The sequence below is a fragment of the Ctenopharyngodon idella genome, chromosome 1, assembly GCF_019924925.1.
Source record: "Ctenopharyngodon idella isolate HZGC_01 chromosome 1, HZGC01, whole genome shotgun sequence".
In the NCBI taxonomy this organism is placed as follows: domain Eukaryota; kingdom Metazoa; phylum Chordata; class Actinopteri; order Cypriniformes; family Xenocyprididae; genus Ctenopharyngodon; species Ctenopharyngodon idella.
Window position 1 is genome coordinate 6,257,255 of NC_067220.1, and position 13,235 is coordinate 6,270,489.

Sequence of the window (13,235 nt, forward strand, 5' to 3'; positions counted from 1 at the left end):
GAATTTGAGGTTTTCACAAAAATGGGTTCATTAAGTCCTCGTCTAGCGATCCCAATGCTTAAAATAGCAATTAAACATCTAAAAGTATCTTTATTTGTATGTTTTCTGAGAGGAGTACATTTCCTTTGTCCATGAAAAATGCAGTTTTTCTCTACTCGCTTTACCACTCGCGCTTCCCCTCAGCAACTTCCTCATTAGTCCAAGTTTGGTGTCATTTTAAAGCGCAGCATTCCAACTTTGTGAATAATCATAGCACATTTTTGATGGCATGAGTCTGAACCAATAAAATGTGATTTCTCATGCTGTTACATCTCATGCTGATGTAAACAAATCGATCTTATTCGTGCTGACTGACAAATCTGAAGCGTGTGCACAAAGACGGCGCGCAATCCAGATATACACATATAAACGGAATTACGGTACTTCAAAATATTGAAGTAAAATATTGGGAAAAAAAAGGTGTTTGCCAAATTTTATGTTATTTTAAGGTATGGTTTCTAGGTGATTTTGTTTTGGAACCTTCAGAAAATTTTTCTCAAAATTGACTTTGCTGACTCTATCGACTTCAAACTGGTGTAGCTCAGTCAATGTTTTGTCGGATTCCAACAAAATTTTAATAGAGATAGTGAAAATTACAATAACTCATTTTTGAAAATTTGCTCATTGCAACTCATTTTGCCAGCACGGGTCACTTAATATTTTCATATAAAGTTTTCATCCCTAAATCATCATTACCATAATGCATTTAGACATTTAACTTTTTGAATTTTTTAGTTATTTTCATGATTTTAAGTGGGGATTCTCATGATCATTTTTACTGTATTACAGTGAAACTTTAAAAAGTACAACAAATACGGTAACACTTTAGTATAGGGAACACATATAAACTATTAACTATGACTTTTCCCTCAATAAACTCCCAATTTACTGCTTATTAATAGTTAATAAGGTAGTTGTTAAGTTTAGGTATTGGGTAGGATTAAGAATGTAGAATAAGGTCATGCAGAATAAGGCATTAATACGTGCTCAATAAGTACTAATAAACAGCCAATATTATAGTAATATGCATGCTAATAAGCAACTAGTTAAAAGACCCTAAAATAAAGTGTTACCACAAATACTAATATAATATCTAAATTTTAATCATTATTTTAGTATATTACGATAAAGAGAATGTGATTTTGTTATTATGATTACTCTTTGGATTATGATGGTAATTGTCAAGAAAATAATGTCATAAAGCAAAAAAAAAAAAACCTTAATGTTCTCAAACTTAAAGGTCCACTGAAGTGCCTTGGAACGCGCAGCTTTATTCATTGTGTTGACGTAATTTCCAATGAAACAGGAAGACAGGGCGAGATATATCTAGAAGCTCCTCCCCTTTTTCAAAATAGCCAATAGTGTTTTGCCTAGATTACAGCTCAGCCAGACAGCTAAAACCCAATGTTCCTCATAATCTCTAACCATTTCTCCTCCATATTGCTTTAAAACATAGCATTGTTTATAGAAATCAAATGTGTCTGAATGTTTTGTGGTCTGAGCCGACTCATATGATCCGGTCTGTGCTCTCGTATCTCTGGACCAGAGCAGACTGTGCTTGCGCTGCGGCGGTTTGCATGAAAACAGACTTCATTTGTGTCAGTGGAAAGCACATTTACACTGTCTGAATCGTTCCCTATCTCCTATACAGTGCACTATGTGCCATTCACCATATAGAAACTAGTAAATGTGTGAATAAATGACCGATTTAAGTTTTGAATGCTTATATCTCCTAAATGCAAATTGTCATTGTTTTGGAGCACACTAGCTTATTCATAACCTTAAGGCTAACATATTCATACTAAAAGCTAAAAAACTTAAATTTTAATTTCATAGGAACTTAGATACATAAGATATCCATAAGATACAGTTTATTTTCTTTTGATTTTGGGGTGAAATGTGACCCAGACATGTTCTTGACAGGCTTAATAAGATTCACCAAGCTATTTTCTTTTTTTTAAAACATGCTTAAAAAAATCTGATTTTATTTCAGATATCAGATATGTCAGATATTATTTCAGATATATATTATTATTATTGCATGAAGAATCAAACTGGGTCATCCAGAACAGACTGGAGTCACAGCAGGTTCCTGAATGCACAATTTATTCATGCCTTGAGTTTGACTTTGGCATTCCGGTGAATCTAAGCACAGTTTGAGCCACTGCTGAGATCTCTTTTTCTCAAGAGAAAAGCTTAAGACTTAAGCAACGCTCCTCTATATGCTCTCCAAATAATCGAACTGCTGTCTAGGAGAAACAGCTGATGTTTTAAAGTGATCTCATTAGTGATTGTTCGCTCCTGTGGGGAGTGACCAAGATGCTCCACGAGTGAGGATGTGAGAAAGTCTTCACAGAGACTGCCAGTCTGTGTCGTTTGGAAACCTCGCCTGGACGCCCACTCACAGCTGTCTCTGAAGAGAGATGCAGCGTCTTATACTCACTGCAGATATCGTGTTTCCTTCTGACTCCTGCTATCCGTGCTGTAGCGGCTTAAGCCACGAGAGGAGGAGGAGGATGTGGAAACAGAAGCCTTGATGAGTCACCGTTGATGCTGCACATGAAACGCTGGAGCAGGAATAGACAGCCACCATTCACAGCCAAGACCTCCATTGAGATGAATCTCGCAAATCCAAACGTTCGTCCCAATGCATTTAGGAAATCACTCTAAAAAACACTGTGTTGGCTCAACAAGAAAAAATTAACAATTTTTTTAGTTATGCCAACTGTGAGTGAATTTACATTCAACCAACAAGCTACACTGAGTTAGAGGAACTTAAAAAAATTGTGTTTATGCTACAAATGATTAAGTTGATTACTCAAAAAAATTAAGTTACTCCAACTACCAGAGTTGTACCCCTGGAACCAATTAATTGTATCTATTTCAGTTCAAATCAACAGCTATCACAGCACACGCTAACATAACTTATTTAACATGTATATTTAATGATATTACTTGTCAGTGGCATTAGCGCAGTCACTGCTTATAGAGTCAGTGTAGTGTTTACCTTCGTGTATCTACTCTTCAGCACAATGGTAACCACAAAAACATTACAGAAACTCTTTAAAATGTCAAACATAACAGCATTAAACACCTTCACTAAAAACAAATTAACCAACACTTAATTTCAACTTTTATCCAGTCCTATGCAAAGCATGCTGGGAACTAGAAATCCACTGCCTAATTTCTGAAGTTATCAAGACAATTTTATTAAGTTACTGCAACCTAATTTAAAAAAAAAAAAAATTTATGCAGAAATTTGAGTTTAAATTACAGACGATATTAAGTTGATCTAATGATCAACATTATTTTGTCAACAGAACTCAACAAAATAATGTTTGCAACTTAAAAGGTTTAATTAAAACAATAAATTAGACTTTTTACTTGCAACTATGCATTTATTTAAGTTGTGGTAACAGGGCCCCTCAATTACTTTGATAAATGCACTGTAAAAAAAAAAATAGTTGTTGGTTTAACTTAAAAAAAGTAAGTTACCTAGTTGCCTTAAAATTTTGAGTTCACTGAAATTAAAAATTTGAGTTAATACAATGAAGGCGATTGGTTTAATCAACAGAAACTCAAAATATTATGTTATCTGAACCACATTATTTATTTAAGTTGATTTGACAAAAAAAAAAGTTGTGATAAATCATGAAAATATTGTTTTACAGCGTGGCAGTAATCGGTCAATGCTACAAATCACTTGTTGGCGAATTCTGTTCTGTTCGTCCAAAAATCTTGTGTGTTTCGGTGTTTCTCTCTCTCCTCACATTCAACATTAAGACAACATCTGCATTTGTAAGACCAGTTAAATAAAATAAAATAATGTTTATTTATATACTTACATATTTCCATTTTTGTTGTATGTAGTATTAAATTTGAAAGATTTGTTGTGGAGCGAGAGGAATAAAATACATGTTTTATAGTGTTTAGAATGTTTGTAAGCATTTTGCTTTTATTTACCAGTATTTTACATTATTTCTGAATGTAATCAAAATGCGACGTGACTTATTAGTAACCGTTACGTATTCTAATTGTTGGCATTCTTATTATTATTCCTCTTTCGCTCTGTAAGTCTATGGCAGCCCATTGAACCGTATGGTAAAAAGCTGTCAAATTTGGCACACAGATACAGGACAGTCTGATCTGTCGCCATAGCAAATTTGGAGTCTCTAACTCAATCCCTCTAGCGCCACCAACTGCCTAAAGTTGCACTCACATTTATGCTAATAACTTTTGAACTGTAAGGAAACAAACTTCTTTTTTCCTCTGATTCCTTGGCTCAAGACGATTCGATTGCACCCTATGACATCATTTTCCTTCATGAAAATTTGAACCGACCAGATCAACCGACAAAAAGTATTCAAGTCGATTTGTCAAACTGTTTTTGAAAAATCGGTGAACAAATTCTATGTAGTTCTTGTGAAAATAGACGTAAGGCTGTATCTCCTCAATGCTTTGTCATATTCAGATCAAACTTGGTCCATGTCATCACAAGTATGGCCCGAGGTAACATGCTGCTGCATGCAGTGCCACCTACTGGTCCGGAGATACGAAAAATGACACTTCTGAACGGTTTGTCTACAAATGTGGTCTTGTAAGATTCAGTGAGTCATCCCGAGTCATTCCGAGTCAACTGATATCCAGTTTTCCCATATCAGCCATTTTGGGCGTCGGCCATTTTGAATTTTATTGTAAAAAGCCATATTTTACGAACGCATTGGTGCATCATTATAAAATTCGTTTGTGTCTTCGACACCTACTTTTTCTAACTCCTCCTAGACCACTTATCTGATTTTCACCAAAATCAAATTGTAACACTTTCAGACTGTGCCGACAAAAAGTTATGGGTTTCGTGTCGATAGACAAAATCATTTTCGTGTACCACAGCAACAAATTTGAGGCATGATGCCAAAACGCCTCTTAAGTCTGCAATGCTATGGAATATTGACACCAAACTTTGCGAGTGTCATTGTCACCACACTCTGATAACACCATATCAATTTGGTCACAGTGCGACCTATTGGTCAAAGTGATAAACCATTAAATCTTTAGTGACTGTGTTTATGATTTTTCAGTCATTTTGACTAAATCATCTTAATATGCCTTTAATTGCTTATTGTTGCAGTCAGTGTGATGTTCTTAGTCATGCTGGCATGATTATTGTGCCTTCTTTGTGCTTGGCCACTTAATTGCTGCTTGCAGCTATATACTGTGTTTTTATTTTTCTCTCAACAACATAATTTTGAGCCAGTGTGACTTATATTCAGGAAATATTCTTCAAGCTTGAATAAAAAAGAGCTGTCATACAGGCTTTAAATAACATAAAGGTGAATAAATAATGACCCTTTAACTAGAAGTTGCTTTGGATAAAAGTGTCTGCTAAATGACAACATCACTTCATTCAACCTCTGTTACGTACAAAGCAACCAAACTCACCAGACATAAAAGTTGGGTAGGTCGTGTTAAACTCTTCTCAGGATTACCTGTGTTTTATAAGCAGAATCTATGTAAATCTGCCCTGATTCTGTGACCCATGGGAATCAAAGCATATTATTATATGAATGCAGCATCTACATCATTGAAATTACCACTTTACGAGGCCTGCTGAATGCGACCGCACTTTAAAATGATTTTTCTCATGTATATTTCCCCCGGGAGGGAGGGGCTTAATATAGTTCTGTTTTCATGTGGGCTTAGGTTTATATCTATATGCCCTTCCACTCATTAATCAAATAAAGCTTTGACTTTTACAGCACACAAGCCAAATGCAGGGTTTTGTACAAACTACACGCAGGGTGCATTGTGGCAGTAAGCAAGCAAATGTAAAAATCTGGTTTATACTGTAACATTCTATTTTTACTGTATCTTTCTTAGGCCTCTGAACTGTTTTGATGCTGCAGTGTGGCTATTTCTCCTGGTAAGTAAAGGTTACTCAAGTCCGCTTACATATTGAGAGCATGCATGCATCTGCATGCGTACGTGTTTGTACAAGCATGACCATTACTCTAGCTGTCTCTCGCTTTGCTTTATGTTTTTTTTTTACCCGTCCCCAGTGAGCAGGTCGTGCACGTTTCTCCGTGGAGATGCACTTCAGACGTATACTCTTCACACGGCACGCCACATAAATCTTTAAACACTCCCACCACTGAGATTCCTCCCCGCAACTCAGAGAAATCTCTTAATTATGGCACTTAACATAGCACAGGATAGCTGCAGCCACGCCGCAGAGCGCATAATTCACCGCGCCGAGAGCCCAGACCTCAAAAACACAGAGCGTGAAGACAGAATGAAGAGAGAATGTTTTTATATCCGTGATGCTGCATGTGTGTGGAATCACAAAGAAGGGCTCTTGAGAAAAAGCCCTTAAGCAAAGCATTTCTGTGCCACAAAAGGACAAAATAAAGTGATTGACAATTTCAAGAGCTTCTCAAGTGTTAACATTCAACCTGGTGTGCGTGAATATGGGTATTTTTAAACAGAATATCAAGCTCAGTGTCTTACAATGGCTTATCTGAACTCAATAAGAGCTGTTATATCATTGCAGCTCAAATTCACTTTTAGACGAATGAAAATCTAAACATGAAGTGTTTTGTACCCTGTTTTCTTTTAGTGAACAACTGCAGACTTCTATATTCAATATATTTCTAATTATTTATACACACAACACATGCAAAAACTATAAAGAAAGCAAGTATTGTTATAACATCAGACACTTGATTCTGACAACATTACACTTTCCTTTTTCCTATAATAGATGTGCCACTGTTCACAGCCATTTATGACTGACAGACAGCATGTTGCTGTTAATTGAGCGGATCTAAAGAAAATAACTTAATTTCCTCCTCTCTGTTTTCACTGGCTATGTCTGTAACCTTAAAAATGCTGCCTTATCAGAAAGTATCTGTGTAGTAAGTTGCCAGCGCAGATACTCACACACTAGGGTGCCTCAAACAAGGCCACAAAATTATTTAAAATTATTGCAAATATGTTATGTTAAAAGAATCAAACTATCAAGATGTACAGCATGTAAACTGACATTATATGCAGCAATGCTGGTCATACTCGGCCCTAGACGTGCTCAAATGCACATGTAATATAATCCGTTCCTGAAGCCTTCACATTATCTTGAACAATGGAGGGCATCACATAGCTCTCAGAAAGGTTGCTGGTCTAAGACCTTAAGCAGTGCATTTAATGCAGAGATGTTGTTTACCGAGCCATTGGCAGACTAGGCTATGGAAGCTTGTTTCTGCCACAGAATAAAAAAAAAGGATAATTGTGACTTTTTATTTCACAATTCTGACTTTTTTCTCAGAGTTCCATGATATTAAGTCGAAATTGCGAGTTATAAAGTCAGAATTGCGAGATATAGGTCTAAAGTCATAATTGTGTATAAACTCACAATTCTGACTTTTTTCTCGCAATTCTGACTTCTTTTCTCAGAATTTCGTTTTATAAAGTCACAATTGTGTGTTATAAAGTCAGAATTGCGAGTTATAAAATCAGAATTGCGAGTTATAAAGTCAGAATTGCGAGTTATAAAGTCAGAATTGTGAGATATAAAGTCAGAATTGCGAGTTATAAAGTCAGAATTGTATGATATAAAGTCGAAATTGCGAGATATAAAGTCATAATTGTGTGATATAAAGTCAGAATTTTGTGATATAAAGTCGCAATTGTGTGATATAAAGTCAGAATTGCGAGATATAAAGTCAGAATTGTATGATATAAAGTCGAAATTGCGAGATATAAAGTCATAATTGTGTGATATAAAGTCAGAATTTTGTGATATGAAGTCGCAATTGTGTGATATAAAGTCAGAATTGCGAGATATAAAGTCAGAATTGCGAGTTATAAAGTCAGAATTGCGAGTTATAAAGTCAGAATTGCGAATTATAAAGTCAGAATTGCGAGTTATAAAGTCAGAATTGTGAGATATAAAGTCAGAATTGCGAGTTATAAAGTCAGAATTGTATGATATAAAGTCGAAATTGCGAGATATAAAGTCATAATTGTGTGATATAAAGTCAGAATTTTGTGATATAAAGTCGCAATTGTGTGATATAAAGTCAGAATTGCGAGATATAAAGTCAGAATTGTGTGATATAAAGTCAGAATTTTGTGATATAAAGTCGCAATTGTGTGATATAAAGTCAGAATTGCGAGATATAAAGTCAGAATTTTGTGATATAAAGTCGCAATTGTGTGATATAAAGTCAGAATTGTGTGATATAAAGTCAGAATTGCGAGATATAAAGTCAGAATTTTGTGATATAAAGTCGCAATTGTGTGATATAAAGTCAGAATTGCGAGATATAAAGTCAGAATTGCGAGTTATAAAGTCAGAATTGTATGATATAAAGTCGAAATTGCGAGATATAAAGTCATAATTGTGTGATATAAAGTCAGAATTTTGTGATATAAAGTCGCAATTGTGTGATATAAAGTCAGAATTGCGAGATATAAAGTCAGAATTGTGTGATATAAAGTCGCAATTGTGTGATATAAAGTCAGAATTGCGAGATATAAAGTCAGAATTGTGTGATATAAAGTCAGAATTTTGTGATATAAAGTCGCAATTGTGTGATATAAAGTCAGAATTGCGAGATATAAAGTCAGAATTTTGTGATATAAAGTTGCAATTGTGTGATATAAAGTCAGAATTGTGTGATATAAAGTCAGAATTGTGTGATATAAAGTCAGAATTTTGTGATATAAAGTCGCAATTGTGTGATATAAAGTGAGAATTGTGTGATATAAAGTCAGAATTGCGAGATATAAAGTCAGAATTTTGTGATATAAAGTCGCAATTGTGTGATATAAAGTCAGAATTGCGAGATATAAAGTCAGAATTGTGTGATATAAAGTCGCAATTGAGTGATATAAAGTCAGAATTGTGTGATATAAAGTCAGATTTGTGTGATATAAAGTGGCAATTGCGAGTTATAGTCAGAATTGCATTAACTTTATAACTCGCAATTCTGACTTTATATCACGCAATTCTGACTTTATAGCTTGCAATTCTGACTTTATATCACGCAATTCTGACTTTATAACTTGCAATTCTGACTTTATAACTCAATTCTGACTTTATAACTCGCAATTCTGACTTTATAACTCGCAATTCTGACTTTATATCACGTAATTCTGACTTTATAACTCACAATTCTGACTGTATATCACGCAATTCTGACTTTATAACTCAATTCTGACTTTATATCTCGCAATTCTGACTTTATAACTCACAATTCTGACTGTATATCACGCAATTCTGACTTTATAACTCAATTCTGACTTTATATCTCGCAATTCTGACTTTATAACTCGCAATTCTGACTTTATAACATGCAATTGCAAGTTTATATCACGCAATTGTGAGAAAAAAAGTCAGAATTGTGAGATAAATAGTCACAATTAGCCTACCTTTTTTTTTTTTATTCAGTGGCAGAAACAAGCTTCCATACTAGGCAGCTGACATCTGTTTTGGATGCAGCCAATGTGTGTAATTGAATTAATTGACTACTTAAATCAACCTAGTATTTAACACAGATATGATCACTGAGACAGCTGGTCAACCATTAAAATCCATAAAGCCAATCCAAACAAATCACACTGCTCCACAATGCATTTCTGAATTGATCCGCACAATGTTGACACCATAGATCTACAATCAGGGTGGGAAATGAGCACTCGCCACCAGCCAAATGTGGGTATTTTTTACAGTGCGAAGTCATTTTGCCTTATTTGTGATGGACAACATCATGTCTTTGATAATTACCATATAGCACAGTCAGAGAGATACTGTTGCCAAAAAATCATCAAACTTCACTGAAATTGAAAGCTGTGCATTGAAATGTGCTTTTTTTCAAATTCAAAAGTGCACACTTGAATGGTTGCATGCAGGTGAGTTGAACACATCCAATAGTACAGATAAGATGTCCTGGACACTACTATAGCTTACAAAAGAAAATCAATTATATAAACAGCTTAGAGGGCCTAAACAAGTGGCCAGAGTGGTTTAATTTCATAGACATAGCAAGTAATTTTATGAATTGAAAAAAAAGGACAATGACTGGTAAAACTCTTGGTTGGTTGTTGGGCGAAAAATTTCATTTTCTCTACCCCACCTATAATATTATACTATTATACTAACTAGAGCTATAATAGACTAAGACAGGCAGTAACCTTCATTTTCCTATTCAGATCTGAATGGTGGAGAACAGAGGGATGTTTATACACTTGGACTGCAAAAGGACTGAGGACACTGTACAGCGCTCTACCTCCACCTGTCGTTCTGCCAAAGACACTGGATTCATCCCACGCGACGCGACGAATCTAGAACGCGAGCGTTATGACGAACTGTCTACAATTAATGCAGGCGCGCGAAGTCGAGAAGTAAACAAATTAGTTCCATAATGGGCGTTCCGATCACCTTTGTTCATTATAACGGTAGCTTTCCAGTTTTCGTCGCGTCGCGTCGCCTTGAAGCTCTCCAGCACAGTCTAACTGATGTAAGTGAACACTGTCCACAGAAACCAACAAACAGCTTTTGGAATAAATCAGCCGCGTTGTAAATATAAGCGATGAAGTGTCACCTCTGAACGCGCGTGCCAGGATTTAATAAGCGTTCTTCGTACTTTACGACCGTTATAAAACATTATAGCGCACATTCTTATGAATGAATCCATCAAGTTACAGAGATAGAAATAAAACAGAGAACAAGCTGGACGAACAAACATAAATCAATCAAATTATGAAGAAAAAAACATAACTGCGCGTGACAAATAATTTAACGCAGGAACAAAATAACGATGTGAAAAGTGTGAGGGGAAATATTAACGCTGATTACCTCACAAAACTAACGAGATAATTTTCTAAACATGTTCTATTAGTGTACAATGAAATAAACTAAATATATTTCAGAGAATCTGAGCAAACGATCTCCTCAAAAGATGACCGTTGAACTGAACTGCAGAACCCGCGAATTTACCACACACGTCATGTGTCAATCATAAATTATCGTACATAACGCGAAGGGATCAACAGTAAACACGCATTTATTCTCCTCACAGACTCTCCACGTTGAAATAGCAGCACAACTGTTCTCTTTCATCCAAGTGTCCATCCACATAACACCCAACATTTTCCCTCAGTCTCCACCGAGGACACGCAGAGAGATGATGGAGGTGCCCAACTTGCGCCCGCTGTTTGACCGCCCACTTAAATGTTGAAATGTTGATATCTTTTACCTTGACAGCCGCAGAGCAGCAATCCGAGCAGGCAGGTGAATTTGAGGATCATTTTCAGCAGGTGAAAGTGACAGACAGCCGCTTGTGTCGCTAGTTGAAACCTCAGTGAGCCGAATGAAAGTAGCGAATCCAGCTCGAGCTCGCGCGCGCTATCTCTCCCTCTCGCTCTCCTTTTGTGCGCGCGCGTGTCCGTCCTGTGTGTGTGTGGCTGGATCTGAAATGCGAATCTCACTGCAACCTGTCAAGAACATGTCCAGGTCACATTTAAATACTAAAAAAATACAATTATGTAAAAATAAAAATATATATTAGGATCTCTCTCTCTCTCTCTCTCTATCTGTCTTTGAGGATTGTCGTTATTTTAGTGGTTCTTATTAGATAACAACACAATCCACAAAAAGGCAGTGCAACAAAAACTAATGTCTGGTTCCCAAAGTTCTTCTAAATGTTTTATTTAGTTTTGCAAAAGAAAAAAAAAATGCAGGTCATACAATGCAAAACGTTGCATAGATCACTAAAAAAAAAAAAAGAATTAATGAAGAATTTAATTATTCTTAAGTCATAGCCTACACTAGCATTGTGTGAGGTAAGATAATTTGCTAGTCACTGAAAACCTTCCCCTTGAAGCTCTCAAATATCTAATTAAGGCAAGTTGCTAGTCTTTTCTTCCCTATGACTTATATCCGAGTGAAACGGCTTCTCGAACAAGAACAAATGTAGGGCGGCAGTGGCGTGCACAGACCTCCGCGAGGGCAATCGCGTTATCTTGAATTAGCGATTTAAAAGCGAGGTGCAAATGAGGGGAACGCCCCCTCCCGGTGATTACCGGTGTTGTCACACGTCAATTAACCGGTGGGAAAATTTCCTCACCATCACAACCCTATTATTTATTTATTTAGAATTGCACCATGAATTAGGTAATGGTATATAACAAATCTGAAAATGAAAAGTTTGCGCTGAACAGAACTTTTGCTTTTTAGTGATAATGTTTTGAAATAATACATCTCTAATGAGAATGAATTTAATAATCTAGACTCAAGGCACATAAATCACTTTGCGACTGGGGCCAATTCAGAGTGAATGTGTTCTGATTATTCAAAAGTGTGTTAAACTGGTTTAGGGGTGTATTTATTGTTGATTGTAGTGGCAGATTCAGCTGTAAAATGTGTGCTTCCACTGCTGAGGTTTATAGTCCCAAAAGTGCAGTGCAGGCTTGCCGAACATGTTTGTCTTTAATATATCTACTTGTGTTATGTTATTTGCTTTCCTCGCAACACTTACAATGAAGTCATCTTGAGGCAAGACAATACAAGCAAAATATTGTTGTTGTTTTTTTCATGAACTGGTCAATTTTGAGATTCTGGGCTATTTTCCTTCCATAACGTCTTCATTCAGACTAGTGGAAAAAAAACATCCCAAATACACTTTTAAGTATTTATTTTAATGAACTTTATCTATTTGCGTCTTTAATTACAATACATGTCATAGAGGCGATGAGTTTGAGTCAGAAATCTCTACTTCAGACACCGAACTTTACCGTTTTATTCATGTCTGTTTTCTGGAGGTTTGTTCATATGTCATTCACCTGGCTGTTCACAGTATTTTCTGATTTATGGAGTGATAAATAAGACATTCAAAGAACCTTTAACTCTAATATGTCAACAAAGTCAAACATGAAATTCGAACCTGCTTCAGATTCTGTTCTGGAAATGTATGCAAATGAGCTCATATTTAATTGTCTCATTTGCATATTTAAACATATAATTTCAGAAACTTGTAATACAAACCAATAATTGTCTTAATGTTGTTTCATGTTCCCTGATTTTGATATATGGACTTTTATTTTTCTGTTCCTGTTTGCTTTTGTTTCCATTGCTCCCTTGTTTGTTTTCATAGTTACCCTCATTAGTTTCAATAGTGATTAATTGCTCACACCTGTTCCTC

General features: G+C 35.7%; 1 protein-coding gene across 3 annotated transcripts in view; it reads right to left on the reverse strand.

Annotated features, from left to right (window-relative positions):
• LOC127521091 (neural cell adhesion molecule 2-like) overlaps window positions 1-12,045 on the reverse strand; it is a 253,209-nt gene extending 241,164 nt beyond the window's left edge. For all 3 annotated transcript variants that reach the window (XM_051909983.1, XM_051909991.1, XM_051909974.1), the window contains exon 1: window positions 11,292-12,045. In XM_051909983.1, the coding sequence (XP_051765943.1) occupies window positions 11,292-11,343 (52 nt within the window). In that variant the 5' untranslated portion in view covers window positions 11,344-12,045. The remainder of the gene's footprint in view (window positions 1-11,291) is intronic.
• Window positions 12,046-13,235: the final 1,190 nt, after the last annotated feature.